At 32.6% G+C, this 18272-nt stretch overlaps 2 protein-coding genes and 1 long non-coding RNA gene across 3 annotated transcripts; 2 read left to right on the top strand and 1 right to left on the bottom strand.

Moving 5' to 3' along the window:
* Positions 1-642: 642 nt before the first annotated feature.
* On the bottom strand, positions 643-1817 carry LOC136067002 (beta-amyrin synthase-like). Its single transcript, XM_065772167.1, has 4 exons — positions 1768-1817; positions 1464-1544; positions 1284-1367; positions 643-994 (listed from the first exon to the last, which is right to left on the bottom strand). Exons 2-4 carry the CDS (start codon positions 1488-1490, stop codon positions 872-874), a joined length of 234 nt encoding a protein of 77 aa, XP_065628239.1. The 5' UTR covers positions 1491-1544; positions 1768-1817; the 3' UTR covers positions 643-871.
* A 2461-nt stretch (positions 1818-4278) lies between these two features.
* Positions 4279-7574, top strand: LOC112033515 (receptor-like protein kinase FERONIA). Its single transcript, XM_065772162.1, has 2 exons — positions 4279-6553; positions 7460-7574. Exons 1-2 carry the CDS (start codon positions 4347-4349, stop codon positions 7572-7574), a joined length of 2322 nt encoding a protein of 773 aa, XP_065628234.1. The 5' UTR covers positions 4279-4346.
* Positions 7575-8700: 1126 nt separating this feature from the next.
* Positions 8701-11376, top strand: LOC136066988 (uncharacterized). The gene is made up of 2 exons (XR_010628506.1): positions 8701-9121; positions 11009-11376. It is a non-coding gene; the product is annotated as an uncharacterized LOC136066988 (long non-coding RNA).
* The last annotated feature ends 6896 nt before the right edge of the window (positions 11377-18272 follow it).

Below are 18272 nucleotides of genomic sequence, written 5' to 3'. Positions count from 1 at the left end.
CTTCTGAAAAAGTTGCTGTGTATGTGCACCTTTGGATTTTGTGACCAAGCATCTTCTTGATCTTCATCATGGATGAACTGAAGAACTTTGCAGCCAACAACTCTTTCTAGTTGGTAATTGAAGTCATGTATTGGGATCCACACATTGGTTAGTCACATACTTGGGAGCCGTGCATCAAAAGGGGAAATTGTCACTGCAGAAAACTGCTTGTTGTGATAATAGTGGAGTTTCGAGAGTAGTGACCTGAAAATCACCCAGTGGAGTTTTTGCCGTTAGGTTTTCCCCATTTGTAAACAAATCACCGTGTTATTTATTTTACGCTGCATAATTAGATTATTGGTGATTTGTTTGTGCTACCACATGTTTGCATGTTAAATTGATTAATTAATAACTTGACTAATTAATTAATTAATTTAATCACAAGGGGTCAATACGTCTTTGGCCTATCAAACTCAAATATAAATCAAATCGAAACTGTAAGAGAGAGAGAGAAACTACTTGTAATAGGGAACTAAAAAATACAGCACCAAAATGTATGAACCTAAAATAAAAGTTCTAAAAATCACAATGATTCATCAGTATAAAGTAGAGTCATAAGAAAGAATAAAAATCAAGAGAGAGAGAGAGAGAGAGAGAGAGAGAGATTCTAATGATGCTGTTAGGATTTCATTAGGTGTTCCAAGCCAGTGTAAGGCAATGGTAATGAAAGAGCAATGCTAACAAGCACCAAGTATTTCAACATTTTTACAAACTGTTACTGTGACAAAGTTTTATTAGTTTATTCCATGTCAACCACTAATTGGTGGGTAAGACAGAAAACTAAATGGTACATAATTTTAAAAGAACTAAGAACTTGCTTTGCCACTCTGAGTTACATAGTTTTGGATGGCAATGGAACATGCTTGCGGTATTCTCCAAGAGCCCACAATGGGAAAACATTTCTATATGCTGAATAGTGCAACATGCAGTTTTTCAAGTAGACTCCTGTGGTTTCCTGCCACAACAAAGTAATTAATGATTAATTACAAATTATTGAAAGTAAAATTTAAGCAAAGCATTGTACATCATGTTATTTTACATTCTTTTCTGCCTTTTTTTAAAAAAAGAAAAAAGAAAATAGAAAGTGATAGCTTTATTAGTTGTGTTGCAACTTGCAAATTAACTACTATAAAGTTTATTAGTCAAGGGAAAAAACTACATTCCATAATGGAAGAATGATATCTATGCTCTTGTCAATTTTCATATTTCTATTTGTTATTTGAAGTTATGTTAGACAAAGACACCTGTTGAGGAAAATCGCCATTTTCCAATTGGGAATTGATTATCAGCTTCGCTGCACGATGAATAGGTGTTGGGTCTCTTTCAGCCTATTACAAGTAAAATTTTATTTTTAGAATTATTCAAGAAAAACATACGATAACACAATATAAATGTAATGATAAGTTTTTAAACCATAAACTAACCTGTTTGGCAAGAATAAGACCCATCATTGCCCATGAAGTTTGTACCAAATTTGATCGATTTACTTCGAGAGGTATATATATCTATGACCAATAAGAATAGAGAATTTGTTATTTTAATTTTGATGGAAGAATCTATACAACATCTACAAGATCTCATTTAAAACAAGAATAGATATAAATTTCTTTAAATTGAATCATTGATCTACAAAAACTTCATTGAACCAAATTGATGTAACGAAAGATATTAAATATGAAAAGAAAAATAATTTAGAGTCTTAAAGCAAAATCCATGGTTAAACACTACCTTTTCCGGGCATGAAAGATGACTCTCCGACCAGCCACCATCATCTTTTTGTGTATAGTCAAGATTGGTTCCTTCTAAACCAAATAGTCCGCAAAATCAAGGAGAAAAGCTCAAAGTTCTTACTCGATTCCATGACATGTTGGACCAGAGATGAGAAGCAAGGGAAACTCCAAGAGGTTTTAATTAAATCCCAGGTTTTAAAATCCCACTATGGATCATCACTCCAAATTTAAGATAGTTTCGAATAGAGCCATAAGGAATGTAGAACATTTCGTACTCTCTATTTGCATAGGTCACAGGTCGAATCCTCAATCACAGTTCTGTGTAAAAGGTTCAACTTAGTTGGGATGGCGTTTTTGCAGGCTCTCCCCAAGAAATTCCTGACATTTCTTGGTACCAATAGGCCCCAAATTTTCTTCCATGCACCATGGTTTTAAACTTTTAATTGGAGTTCACCAAATTTTCTTGCGACACAAATCTTCATTCTTTAGACCTTTAACCCATGTTTAATTCAAAACACAATGTAATTTACCTTAAATAGGTGACCTTTAATTTGTCACTTAGGGTTTAATTTGTTATTTTTAAAAATATAAAATTTAATTTGTTACTTTTTTAACATTAAGCTAATTATAAGGTTTCTAAAAAAAGAAGATAAGGTTTAAATTGTTAAGCCTCTTTGTGGGTTCTAGTTCGCATAACTGGTTAAGTCTTTTATCGGCGAATAAGAAATCTAGGGCATGCTTGCACCAAAAACCAATTGGTGTCCTAAAGATAAGATAACAATTATCAAGAGTGGAAGTCTTTATAGGTTGAAACTACTTCTCAAAAAAAAAAAAAAAAAAATTGTTAAACCCCTAAATTATAGGATTTACAATATAATTTTCCCAATAGAAAAATCTTTCTTATTTCATTGATGTCTTTTTAAGGTTCAAAATTTTTAAAAAGGAAATGAAGGTAAGTCAAAAATAAAAAGGAAAATAAGGAAACTATATTTTTAATACAAGGCAAAAAAAATTATTGTTATTTTTCAAAAGTAACGCGACTCATGCAAAGATATCTTTAAAGATAATTTATATATAAATATATTTAATCTTTGAGTGCACAAAGGTAATGGTATGCGTATAAATTTTAGCGCCCTTAATTAGAGTCAAATTCTAATTTTGATATTGCCCGCCAATGATGTTACTAATATCAATGGTGGGCTGATCACGTGGAAAAAAGTTGTGCCGGTACTCAGCATTACTCTAATTTTATGTTAACTAGTGGGTCTCTTATCTCTTTCAAAATCTGAAATTTGTGTGTATTCTGTCTAAAATTTCGAAATACGTACAGAATTAACTGAGAATATCCCAATTCTGTGCGAACGCCTTGTCTGATTAGAATAAAGAATAATAAACTAACAAATCTCTTTACTGAATCTAAAAAGCAAGCACGAAGTCTCCCACTAGGAGCATGATGCGAATTAAAGCTATGAAATGGATTTGTAAACTAATGTATTCCTGTTCCACCTAAAACATATAGCTGACTTAGAGCAATAGAATAGGGGGTGTAAATACCCTTTAGTTGCTATTTTACAATTTGAAATTGTAAACTTAAAAAAGTTTGGAACTTATGAACAGTAAGTTTGCATATATTATTTTAATCTTGTGGTTGTGTGTGAAGAGAAAAAGTGGGTGGGAAGTAAAAGAGAGAGAATAATACTTTATATTATTTTATTAGATAGTATGTAAAAATAAAAACTAGGATGTAGACTTAGAACACTAACATTGGGGGTGTAAACACCCCTCCAGTTGTTATTTTACAACCTAAGCCACCCAAAACTCACTCTATCCGGATTTGTAAACTTAAAAAAATTTGTAACCTATGAACAGTAAGGTTGCATATATTATTTTAATCTTGCAGTTGTGTGTGAAGAGAAAAGTGAGTGGAAAGAAAAATGGAGAGAATAGTACTTTATATTATTTTAATAGATAGTTTATATTATTTTATTAGATTATATGTAAAAATAAAAATTGGGATGTAAGGTGAATTGTAAAATGAGTTAGTAAAATAGATAAAGTAGTGTTTGAGGATGCAAAAAAACACTATTTTAGATCCTCAAACACTACTTTATATATTTTACTAACTCATTTAACAATATATCTAATATCTCGGTTTTTATTTTTACATATAGTCTAATAAAATAATATAAATTACCTAATATAAAAATAAAAAGTAAGAAGAGAGAGTGTGAGAGGAAGAAAGAGTGTGTGAGAAATAAAAAAAGTAGTTTTTCATTACAACCTCAAGAATAGTAAGGTTACAAATACACAACTTTACCGTAGTTAGGATAGATAATTTTTTGGGTTTACATACTCAGACGGAGCATGCTTTTAAGGGTCTAGTTGCTAAAATAGCAATTGGGGTAGTGCTCTCGTTGTGGGGAAAAAAAAGATAGGTTGATCAAATAATTCAATAATGGGTTATCTACCTTTATATAGTAGGAATAAAAGGAGCTTTTCATACTCTATAGTCTATACTTCTTTTCTCCCCTTAATTGGTTGCACACTTCAACTTGCGGGGAATGATCTCTTGCTCCCATGAAGAATCTCTCAATAATGCTCACACCTACCATTTCCTTCTTCTGCATATTCTTTCTTCTTTATCATATCACAGTAGATTCTTCGACAACTTATCGTTACAAAGCGGCTGATAATATTCTTGTCGACTGTGGCAGTTCAAGCAAATCGACGGGTAATGATGACCGCAACTGGATTGGAGACATTGGCTCCAAGTTCTTTCCCTCAGAAGAAGATAATCTCAAATCTAATACCTTTCAAGTTCCAAAAGAAGGGGTGGTCAACAAAGCCCCATTCACGACTGCACGTATATCTTATTCTGAATTCACATACGTGTTTCCAGTCACCGATGGCCCGAAATTCGTTCGGTTGCACTTTCACCCTGCTTCTTACTCAGGTTTTGAAGGGTCTAAGGACTTTTTCACTGTCAAATCAGGTTCATTCACCTTACTTAGAAACTTCAGTGCTTCCGTTCTTGCTGATTCTTTGCAGGAAAAAGGTTTTTTCAAAGAGTTCTGCATCAGCGTCGAAAAAAAATTGAACTTAACCTTCATCCCTTTTTCAACTGCTTTCTATGCTTTCATTAATGGAATTGAGATTGTTTCCATGCCTAAAAACTTGTACTACTATAGTCAAGAAGATCAAAGTGAAGAGAAAGTCCCTGTTTATGTCGGCCAATATACTCCGTTCTACATAAACTACACCAGGGCACTCGAGATGGTTTGTCGATTGAACGTGGGTGGGAGCTTGATACAACCGACTGAAGACACTGGCTTCTTCAGAGAATGGTCCCCAGATACCAAGTATTACAGTTCTCAAGGCATAATACCTACTAATGCGTCTTTTACACCCAATTACTCAAAAATAATGAATTATACTGCACCAGATACAATCTATTGGTCTTCAATGTCACAGGGTAAAAACAGGGTCAAGAACTTGCAGTCTAATTTGACGTGGGTATTACCTGTTGATTTGGGATTCTACTACCTGGTGAGGCTCCATTTCTGTGAAATAGATACAGGAATAAGCTACGCTGGCGATAGGCGGTTTGAAATCTATATTGACTATCAAATGGCTGAAGTTGATGCTGATGTAATGTCCTGGACTGATAACAAAAGATATACGCCTATTTACAAAGACTACGTAGTAATGATGAAAAACAATGGAGTTGATGGGGAGAAGCAGCATATTTTCTCCATTGATCTACACCCTAGATCAGACTCTTTCGCCCAAGATTCTTTTTTAGACGGTGTGGAAGTGTTCAAGCTGAGCGACTCAGATGCTAACCTTGCAAGACCTAGTGAAATCCTGCCCTCTCTACCTGCTGCCCCGACAGCCAAGGAGTCCAAAACAAAGAAAACAATATTCATTGCCATTGGAAGTGGCGTGGGCTTCTTAGTGGTACTCACTTCAGTGTGCTGCATGGTTCTATGGAAACTAAGCAAGTCCAGGCGCTATGGTTCATACTATCCACTATCAAAGTACTGGTGCTGGGGTGATCCATACAAAGGAAAGTCAGCAAGGACAAAGGCCTTATCATTGCCCGACGAAGTATGCCGCAATTTCTCACTAGACGATATCAGAATAGCAACCAACAACTTCAATGAAGAGCTAATTACCGGTCGAGGTGGTTTTGGCAATGTATATAAGGGTTTGATTAACGATGGCACCATGGCTGTGGCAATCAAGCGCTTGAACCCCGAATCCCGACAAGGTGCTCGAGAGTTCAAGACTGAGATCGAGATGCTTTCTCAACTACGCCATGGCCGCCTCGTCTCTCTAATTGGATATAGCAACGATGGGGGTGAGATGGTCCTCATCTACGAATACATGCCAAATGGGACCCTTAGTGAGCATCTCTTCAACACCAAAAACGATCCTCTCACGTGGAAACAAAGGCTCGATATATGCGTAGGGGCGGCAAGTGGTTTGCACTACCTCCACACGTGTATGAAGAACCCTATCATCCACCGTGATGTGAAGGCCACCAATATCCTATTGGATGACAAAATGGGGTCTAAGGTTTCGGATTTTGGGTTGTCTAAAATGGGTTTGAATCAAACTCCTGTTAGTACCGTAGTTAAAGGTACATTTGGATATTTGGATCCAGATTATGCAAGGCGTCAGCAAGTGACCGATAAATCTGATGTGTACTCATTTGGCGTGGTATTGTTTGAAGTACTATGTGGCCGAAAGGCACTTGATCAAAAATTCGATGAAGAGCAATTGCATCTTATATATATATATATATTTTTTTTTTTTTTGAAATAGTGTTCTAATATTTCATTCACTATTTATAATAAAATGATTTTTAAAGATTCATTGGATCATATTAAATTATAATAAATGATAATAATGTGTTTTTAGACTTGTTAAATGAATATACATGAATTTTGATAGTCAAATGGTTAAACTTATCTAGATTCCTGTATTGAAAATTTTTCTTAATGAATTTGGACGTGTGAAGTGTTTGGTTAGATCAAATCATGGAATTGAATTGTAGTGATGCTATTGACGTTAAGCTTGGGTTATTTAATAATTTTCATGATATTATTACGCATAGTGTTAAATTATGATTTTTCTCATAACATTAGTATTGGCTTATTCCATAACAAAAAGTGTTGTAATTGCGTAAATTTATTTCCTTGTATTTTTGTGGGATTTATTTGTAATGGATTTAGTATTGAGTGGTGAAGATTTGATCAAGACAGCTGAAGATCACTTGAGAAGCACATGCAGGAAGGTGAACAGTCAGGCCAGATGTCCAGCTCAATACAGCCTATTCAGGAGGGTAACTCACGACTTGGATTCGCGACTTGCACCAGTCGCGAGTGACCCGCAAATTGCCCCTGTTTTACTGAAAATTGTGACTTTTCGCATTCTCTTCACACATACTATATATACCCTCATTACCCACAGAAATTGTAAGGGAGCCTATTGAGAGAAAAAACCCTAAGAAAGGTTTCTACAACACACCCACCTTATTAGAGAGAGAGCTACTCATTCTTAGAGAGAAATCTTTGTAGTCTCTTCTCATTCTTTCTCCCATTGTTATACCCATTGAGATGAGATTTGTACCCAAACACTACCCACACCCATTCAAAATGTTGAGAGTGTTTTTGGAGCTTGGGAAGCATTGGAGATGCCAAGGATGGCAAATGCAATATGGAGCTTATTTCAGGATTCGGAAAGCTAGAGAAGACACAGTTCAGCATAACCTTGTTAGAGCAAGAAGCTTGGAGGGCTTAGGTGCATCAAGTAGATTAGGCTTGGAGGGTCTATTGCGATTTATGTATCCCAACTAATTTTCTAGTGGATTATTTTACCGCTTAGAGGGCGGCAAAGAAGTTTTTCACCGAATTCTTCGGTTTCCTCTTCGATAACACGTCTCGGTGTTATCTTTATGTTTGCTTCTCTCTTCCCTACTCTATTCCTTATAATTGTTGCTGTGTTTGTGATTAATTATGGTTTAGAGTGTTTTGCCAACTTGGGTATTGCTTATATTTATTGTTCCGCACATCAATTGTTTAAATATAAGCTTTGGATTGGAAAACTTGAATTTGGGGGTCTAAACAATCACAAGTGTTTTACACACTAAGTGAGTTTTCACATAGAAATATTCAATCGTTTCTATTCATGTTTAGAATGGTTTATTAAACATATAGGATATTAGGTTTTTTCTTATGGGTAATAATGTTTTATAATAAAATATGAGAATGAACTTAAAAAGATTAAAAAATATTTTTACACATGTACACAACGAAAGTAATTTCATTATCTTGTTTCTTTGATAATTCTTCTCAATCCTTCAAAAGATTAAATCAGTAAATAAAATAAAATAATTATTATTTTACCTATTTTTAGCTATTAATCGGTTGACATCCTAAACATTCTCTATAATTTCATAATCCATTGACTAAGACCATTTTCATCCAATAATATGTAAACAACTAAATTACGCAAATGTCAAGGTTGAAGGGATAGGGTAAAAAAAATAAAAATCCTCTTAAATAAAATAAGCGGTTATTAGTTGATTAAACTAATGGAGATCCAACTGAATTTCAATCAATTTTTTTATGCAATGAAAAATATTTTGAAGCCATGTCATGCAATTTAAGCAAGTAAAAAAAATATACAAAAGGTTAGGAAAATGAAATGATCAAAATTAGTTGACTATATCTAAGCCCTCTAGTGAGCAAAATTAGTCTTTAATAATCACCCATAAAAAATAATAATAATAATAATAATAAAATAAAATAAAATAAAAATTCAATAATCATCAATTTTTTTCAAGCATAGAATAGTGGACCTTTGTTGTGCTGCCTAACCTAAGTCTTTTTGTTTCAGCCAAAGTTTAGTATACCAAAACCAGTAATAAAGGATGCACACACTATCAAATATTACACAAGCTTATTAGTGAACTTACTAAAATCTTGCTCATAGGTCGTGACAAATCCATTAAACTAATATGAATATATTGTTTGAGGGTCTCAATTTAAACCGTACGTTTACTGTGTTTTCCACACGGTCTAAAACAAAACACAGTTAAATTGAAAGACAGAGAGAGCCTGAGAAACAGAGTGAATATGAGAAACAAGAGACACGGTTTAAAATATCCGGCGGTGGCTTCATTCACTCAAATGGAAACCTACAGAAAGCCATCAACACTGTTACCATCAAATTGGGAGATACGGAGATAGAGAGAGACAGTCCATAAGGCGCACAAGAGTAGAGATTGAGGAAGAGAAACTAAGTGCCATTAACACGTTACCATCAAATCATCGGAACTACCATCGGTAAAGTTTTTTACTTTCTTTCTTTCTTAGATCTGGGTATGATATTGGTTGGATTGAATTTATTTAGGTATATGGATTACATTAGGTTTTGATTTTTTTTTTTTTTTTTTTTTGGGATTTCACTGTAAAGAAACAGGATTTTTTTTTTTTTATATATATATATATTACAGAAATCGTACTTCTATTTCTAATCTTAACCAAATCGTTGGGATTAATTAAGTATAGGATTGAATGTTGCATTGATATTTATTTTAGGTTTTTTTGCCGTATACCCATAATCAATATAGTTTTTTTTTTTTCCTTTTCTTTTTCAAATTTGGGGATTGAATATGATTTAGGTTTGAATTTTTTGGTTGGATTGCTTTAGATTTAGTTATTTGAGTTAAAAACTTAAAATGCAATCGAGACTCGAAAGGCTTGAGATACAGAGATATGAGAGATCAGTTTTTCCTCTACCATCCGTTCCCTCGCCAGACTTAGACCACCGGAACCACAATCGCAAAGAGAAACAGTTCATAAGGGGCACATCGGAAAGAGAGAGACTTAAAGTTCTAAGGAAAAAAAATCAGTTCTAATTCTTAATTTACAGATTTGTATATTCCTTTTTTTTTTATAATGCTATTGTTCTATTCTTTCTTTCCTCTTATTCTCTGAATTCTATTCGGTTTTTCTTTTCTTTTTTCTTACTTTTTTTTTTTGTCTACAACCATTCTATGACGGTTTCTGTTGAAAGGTAGAACCGCAGTTGCTGTTAAAAACTGTTTCAGTATCAAACAGGAAAAATTTGGGGCTTTTAGAATGAGGACTTAGAGATTTGAGATTTTAAAGTAGAGAAAGAAAAATCAGAGTCTTCATAGAAAGTCAGATTGCCGAAATAGTTACCTGTAAAGTTTTGTTATTAATTTTTAAAATCTGTGAAATACTTTGGTTTGATAGGAGCACATTGCATTATATGAAATTTTTGAACAATGAAGTGGATTTTTAACTGAAAATCCTGAAGCCCAACTAAAGATTTTTGGCAAAAACAAGTTTGAAGAGAAGCCAAGAAGTACGACTGTTTTGAAATTTTCTAATTTGCATTTTTTTAATAGAATAATTTTCATAAGTTCATGATTTGTTTTTGAAGCAATTTGAAGATTTAATTGCGCTAACTAGCCTGGCTCTCGATTAAAATTTATATTTATACTATTATAAGTGACAACGTGTGCTAATTAAAAAGTAAGAGTTGGCAAAATACAAGTTTGAAGAGAAGCTAGGAAGCACCACAGTTTTGAAAATTTCTAATTTTAATTTTTTTATAGAATAATTTTCATAAGTTCATGATTTGTTTTTGAAGCAATTTGAAGATTTAATTGCGCTAACTAGCTTGGCTCTTGATTAAAATTTATCTTTATACTATTATAAGCAACAACGTGTGCTAATTAAAAAGTAAGAGTTATTTATCAAAAAAAAAATTAAGAAGTAAGAGTTGGGTGTTTTGTCATTTGATGAATTGCCTTGAATGTGTTTGATTATGGTTTCAATCGGCCTTAAATGCATTAAAAATTATTTAAAACACCGTCTTATATTTTTATAGATTACAGAAATTACTAAAAAGGATTCACCCTAAAGTGTTCAAAATAGAAATTTTAAAGATATCTTTTGGATCAAATAAGCTTTCTTTTAAAATTTTATTTTAATTTTTTTTTTTTGGGTTATGTTATACATCTTTAATTATTGGTTTTTTGTTTCTATAATGGACTCTGTGTCGAGGCTTTTGTATAAAGTGTTGTGTTCTCTTAATTAATTTTGAATGTGTTGCGGTTTTCTTAATTAATTTGCATTGTGTTGCGGTTTTCTTAAAATTGTATATTTCTCACAAAAGCCACTATTTTTAGTGATATCCAGTTTCCATGAAGAAGGAGGAGAGAGAAGTGGTGAAAGTAGAGCTAGTGTTGCCAACCCACCTTTATTTCAAGCAAATCCAAAGGCAGGTACTAGAAACATCTGAAGCAAATCTTTCAAGCCGAGAATTAGAAGAATTTACCTCCTTAAGAACCACCTGTAAGTTCATCGAATGAAAGAAAATGTGGGGAATCTTTTCTTTCATTGGCTTTCCTTCATTTTCGGAAAAGCATATATATTAATTATTAGAAGGAATGATGAGAATGCACTATGCTAAACTTTTTATTACTCATGGTAGAAAGTTGTACTTGCTAAACGAACCAACTATGGCTTTATATATTATATTAAATAGCTTAGAATTTATATTTAAATGATTTTGTTTTACTGTGGGAGTTGTCTACTGATTCAAGTACTCAAATTCTCTATTTTACCAATGTAAATTAGAGAAAATAGAATTGATGGAAACAACAGATTTTTTTTTTTTTTTGATAGGATCTAACAGCAGATTGGTCATGAATAAATGTGCCATTTTATTAGGTTTGGGATGGTATATAATCTGTTAGAAATTGACATGTCACATATATGTCTATTTTATAGAAAGGATTTGATAATCAATATATTGCTTGGCTTTAGGTTTGTAATTTATAAATAACGTCATGTTACATTATTGGATGACATTTTTCAAAAAAAAGTAGGTGAAGTATATTGAGCTAAGTGTAAATTTGTCTTTGACAATATTTAAACGTCAAACAATTATATAAGTTTTGATTGTCGTCTAATGTGTAAAATGACCAATAATGCTATATAGTCTCAACCTTTAAATGAATAAAATGACTTTGTTAGAGAGTGAAGACAAATAAATGTACCGAATATTAAGTAAAGGTTGCTTTAGTCATCTGGCTTAAATAGTAGAATTATTTAAAAAAAAATTCAAATAGTAAGGCAATGTGCTAACTTTGGCAATCATGCGTTGTCAAAGATGGGTTTGAAAATGTTGCTGATAAAAGGGGTTGGTATGTTACTAGGGATAGAGTTTAAAATTTCATTGATAGTATTTCCCCTCCCCCCGATACTGAGTCCATTTTTAAGGCCTTTTCTACTAGAATAAGCATTAAGTTATGTTTTTATATTAAGGTATATTTTTATTCTTTTTGGTATCATTTTGTTATTTAGCATTGGAGTATTTTTTGTTAAGATAGAAGTGGGATTAATTTATGATTGTGTACGAAATTTGTGAGGACTTTCTTAGTGACTTCTCCTCCACTATAGAGTTATGTACATTTTTTGTATGTACCCTTGGTCTATCTGATTGGAAGCCTTTTATTCTGGTTTTTCTTGGGTTTGAAAGGTGGTTTGGTTTGGTAATAGACACATTGTTAATTGGCTTATAGTATGCATCTTAGAGTTTGATAGGCTTCGTATTTCGGATGATGTATGTCACATTGTTGGGCTTTTCTACTTTAATGAAGATTAGGAATTTTTTTAGGGAGAATACTAAAAAAAATTAAGTATCTGCAATATTTCATTATGCGGCATTGATGCTTGAGGTGGTAGATAATTTGCAGTTGGTTCATTGTGATAATTTTTTTTTTCCCTCCAATCTTTCTCTTATCAATTATTTTTTCTTCCTCAGGTCAAAGTTGATTGATTGTGTTATGTGGAATCTACAACTGTATAGGAACCTTGCTCTTCTATAGTTTTAGAGTTAAGACGAGGACAGGTTCTATGTCTTTTTCCATCTTACAAGTTCCTAGATGCAGAATCCCCACCTTAGCTACTTTTTGGAGGGAAAGCTTCCACAGTTTGAGTAGGACTAACAAAAACAGTTCTAGCTTACAGCTACTTGGTAATAATATCTATGGACTTGAGAGAGGTTACAATAGAAAATGGACTCGAAGTCCTGTATATTTACAAACACAAAGGGAGGAAATAAAACCAACTAGCAAAGCAAACCAAGCAACATTGGGCATGAAATTTTAGATTGAGTGGTTTCAAAAAGTTATACATTTACCATAAATAAGGCAGAGATTAGTCAATTCCACAATACTGAATATTGTGAATCATAAGATTCACTTCCTATAGATTATTGAAATAAAACAAAAAATATATATGACTACCTTCAAAAGAATAATCTACGGTATGATTGTTTTTATTGTGTATGTCTTTGTGTTTTGGATTTGAGTACTTATAGATGATTTACTTTTATTTATTTATTTTATGAATAGATGATTACATAATAATGGGTGAAAAGTTTCATGAATTTCATAACTTGGGTGTGTGTATAATCTAATATATTTGTTTTTTTTATCACTACGAGGGTTGTTGCTAACAAATTATCTCTGTATCATTGCAGCTTTTTCGGAATTGTGAGCTTTTTCTTTTTCTTTTTTTGTTTTGCAATTGAAATTTAGGGTCAAGATTAAGATTCGATGTTGTTTTTATGGGTTATGACTTATGAATTGGTTTGGTTTTAGAATTTGAGATTCCCATATACTCTTGATTATGCATTTTATTTGTTGCAGGTGGAATTCTGTTTTGTTTATATATTGTGGCTTGATTATGCACTACAGCTTTTTCTTTTTTCTTTTGCGATTAAAAAGTTGGATTCAATGTCCCTTTTAAGGGTTATATATTGGTTTGGTTTCAGAATTTGAGATTCCAATGTACTATTGATTATGCATTATTATTTGACTAATATTTTTCTGACTTTCTGTTTCACAAACCAGTAGCCATTTTTCTCTTTTAAACTTTTTGATTGTAAAATTTTCTAATCTCATGGTTTAATTCATTGTGGTTCCTAGTAATGGTAGATTTGGTATTTGAAATTATCTTGCAAGTTTTAGTTCGGTGTGATTAATTGTAGTTCCTAGGAAAAGCATATTTGCTATTTGAAATTGTCATGTAAGTTTTAATTGCATAAAGTCAAATTCTTTTTTTTAGTCTCTCATAACAAGGAAGTACACACATGAGTGATTTGAAGAAACTAATTTTTAAAAATTTTAGGGGATATTGGACACTATATGCTTAAATATACTACGTTATTTAAGTTTGAATAAATGTAGTAGAAGTATGATAACTAAGTTTATGTTGGATGCAAAGTTCGTTAATATGTAAAACGATCCTGCGCATTGCGCGAGTTAAACACTAGTTAGTATAAAATCCAATCTTAGGTGAATAGTGCATAATAGAAAGCTATATTTGAAAGTGTAGATTTAATATTCTAATAAATGTAGAATCATTATCTTTTGCCAATTGAGAAGATGAGGGAACCAAGGAAGACAAAGGTAGACTCATGTAATTTTCAATTCACTATTATAGAGGAAATGACAAATGATAAAAATGATAATATTAGATATTACACGGCCTAAGGCTTTACCTGGTGGCCATGTAGTCAAATTGTGCCTAGGTTGTTTCACACTTTAGGGCAACAGCAACAACCTATTAAGGATTATTCAAAAAAATCAGGAATTAAATGCTCAAACAACAAAAATTAGACAATAGAATAAGAGGAAATTGTGATTTTCATAACTGTTCTATCTAATTAGTTAAATGGATGCAAAGAGAAAATGATTGTACCCAAGATCCAAGTTGTTTTCTCGCTTGTGTGCATAACACACTCTGCCATCCAACACCTGAAGTGGTTGAACATAAGTTTAGTTATTCACATTATTTTTATTTAAGATTAGGCGCTTAACAGAGCTATTTGTAAGGGAAAAAGAGAACACACACACATATATACATATATATAATATCATGCCGAAGTAAATTTAACTGATCATCCATTTCTTTTAGAGTTGTGGTCACATAGTTTTAGAAGTGAACTGCACAAGCCAATACCCTTTTGATCTCCCACTAATGTGATCACATATAATTTTAATTGCCAAATATGATAACATAATACCCTCAAGTAAATCTAAGGTCATCTAAACCTAAAAGTACCAGTTACAAAACCTAAATAACCTAAACCTAAATAATCTACTACATTACCTTCAATTAGCTCACCACATCGTCCAAAAGCATCCTTTAGAATAACTTCATCAGTATCAGAAGAAAGCCCTATAATCCAAAACACAACAAATAAATCCAGTCTATCATTATGACAGCAAGGTCGGAAATGTTTTTCTAGGATGTTCATGCTAGGTCCTTTCAGTCACTATTATCACAAAAACGTTAACATAAGGGAAACAACTATCAGCATATATAACATTAGAGAACTTGATAAATAATTGAGACTAAAGCCTCATATTTCGTATGATATGACTTAATTGAACTATGCCCATAACATGACCAAGTAAGAAAGTTAATTTGGAAAAACAATTGTGGGACAGGAGGCTATAACCACTATGAAATCAATACATCTTTAGTAAGACCTAATGACCAAGCATTTAGTCAAACATGTAGAGGACACTTTAATTCACCCAAATAAATAAGTGGAGCATGATCCAATATTCCATGAGATGTATCCAACTGATCATGTAATTGAATTAACAATATGTGGTTTAGAATTTTTTATTTTTTGGAGAGGAATGTGATTTAGGAATTAAATGCATAAAGTAAAATACAAAAACTAAGCTAAACAGTTAAATAACCGTATATAATAACACTTCATATAGAATCCTGTTTCATAGTTTTTTAAGAAAACAATGAACAAAATCCAAAGCAACCAACTTGTTTCATTGTTTCGCATCAGTGTTACTACTCTCAATATTTTAATAAAATGGATGCTTTAAGTTTATTGTTTAAAGATACCTGTATCAGCAGTGGTTTAGGCAGTATATATTGGTGCCAAGAGGCTGGGTTGAAGGTGGGAGATGGTCTGACATGGTGGTGGTCCTCAATCTCTCCTTCACAGTGCCTTACAACTCTCTCCCTCCCCCGTCTCTTGTGAAATCAGTGATTTCATCGAGTATAAAAATAGCCTCTTTGGTTTTCACGTTTGACAGCAGAATCAAGAAAAAACTTAATTAGCATAGTAAGAGCAACCGCATCAGCATGTCTAAAAAATTCCGTCTATTTTACACACAAAAAACCTACTTTTTCTATTTTACACTATCACTTTTACAAAACACCCACATCAGTTTATCTATTATACACATTTTTTTATTAAAATAATATTTTTCCTCACTTTTTTTTATTATTTCCCACCTACCCTCACCTAACACTTAACTTTTTTTCGCTGAATACACTCCTTCTTCTTCTTGTCCTTATCTCTATCTCTGCCTCTCTTTCTTCTCCTTCCTTTTCTTTTCTTTTTTTTTGAGAATATTTTTATTTTCTCTTCTTCTTTTACAATTTGGGTTTTATACTTTTATTATAGATGATGATTTTGGGTTGGGATTGATTAAGGGCAGTGATTTTGGGTAGAGAAAGCAAAAATTTTGGGTGGAGAAAATGGTGATTTTGGCATCTTCTTCAACATCTTCTTCTTTCTTTCTTCTTCTTCTCCTTCTTCTTTTTTCAATTTCGGTTTGATTATTTATATGAATTTGTATATGGGTTTGATAAATTTGGATCTAGATTTAGAACGATTTTGATGATTTTGTGGTGTGTCCGTGTTGTTGTGGTGGTTGTTGGCGTTACTGGGTTGCAGTGGTGGTGGTTAACGGTGCTAGGTTGTTATGATGGTCGACTGCTTCTTCTTCTTCTTCTTCTTCTTCTTCTTCTTCTTGGCATTGAAGAGTGGGTGAGAGAAGGTCTGACAAGGCAAGAAAGAGGAGAGAGAAAAAAAATATAAAATAATAGATAGAAGAGCTACAATAACCGTGCATATATCCATGGTTACTATAGCAATTTTGCATAAATGCACAATTTTACACCCACTGATGTGGGTGTTTTTTTGCCCAAAATGTGTAAAATGATCAACTTTTTCTATTTTGCAAGACTTTGCACATGTTGATGCAGTTGCTCTATCTCATTTGACCCGATACATAAATATGGTTTTAATGGGAATGGGCCCACATACATTCAACCACATGGAGAAAAATTGGGCTTCAAGTTCATATTCTAATTGAACAATTGGAAGGATAATTATGATGTGGTCCCCACATAGATGTAGACACATGACACAAAATTAGCACTCTAATTTGGAATTCTAATTTAAGTTTCTCTCAGCTTCACTTATTATTATTATTATTATTATTATTATTATTATTATTATTATAGATTTGTGGTTTTCAAAAGTTAAGTTATACACACACGCGGCCATGTGTATATATATATATTTTTTTTTTGTGTATGAGTGGAATGTCATTTCATGTTAAGTAATTAGACTATGTTTTGGGTTAAGAGCCTCGTAGCTCAACTAGCACCTCTTGGTATTTCCAACGGAGATATCCCGGGTTTAAATTCCCCCTCCTCCATTATAAGTATTGAATTGAAATAAAAATGTAATTTAGACTATATTTTTGGTTCACTTGTTTGTCCTCCTCCACTTTGTTCTTATAGAAGTTCTTAAGCAATCAAAACCCTAGCTTTTTAATTCTTGTTATATATGTTTTTGCCTAAAAATGTGTTTTTCTAATGGCAAACGGAGAGATGGGTTATGGAAGGCTAATGGGACTAACCTCAGGTGGGCAAAGTGTAAATGATTGAACCACGGGTAGGCAAAGTGAAAACGGGTCATACCACAGGTGGGTTTACTGTAATTATCCCAAACAAAAATAATAATTCATTATCAATATGTTTCATATCAACCTTAAGAATTTCCACAACAATGATGGGCCAAATAAAATTGCGTTGACAATTCTAAGTCAGTTAAGAATAACAAAAGTAAATATCATTAAAAATTGGGGAAAGAAAACAACAAAATCACTTCATAAAAACGAAATGCAAGAATACCAAAAGGAAAAAAAAAGAAAAAAAGAAAAAAAAAAGAGAGAGATCATTTCTAATTGTGTGTTTTGTTTATCTCAATGACCATCTGATTGCCGACTTAACTTTGAAAATCTCTGACAAAAACAATCGATGTCTTCTCAAAATTGTGAAAACTAAAGCTTGATAGGGGTGATTGTGTTGAGTTAATTTTTTGTTGTTGTAGATGATGGGGTGATCGTATCTAGAATGTACATTGGTAGATATAACATTGCAAAGCTTAAATAAATAATTGATGTGTGAGTGAGAGAGATATAAGGTTGTGAAAAACTAAAAATTTGGAATAGGAAACTGTTGGGATTAGTGCCCTTAAATCCTATTGTATGATGCTATGTATGATATTATGTATGACATTATGTATGACTTGATATTGTAATTAATAAAGTTGTTTTAGAAT

This window comes from Quercus suber, unplaced genomic scaffold (assembly GCF_002906115.3).
Source record: "Quercus suber isolate HL8 unplaced genomic scaffold, Cork oak 2.0 scaffold_54, whole genome shotgun sequence".
In the NCBI taxonomy this organism is placed as follows: domain Eukaryota; kingdom Viridiplantae; phylum Streptophyta; class Magnoliopsida; order Fagales; family Fagaceae; genus Quercus; species Quercus suber.
Note: the sequence above shows the minus strand (reverse complement) of the source record. Positions and strands in the feature narration are given on the sequence as shown.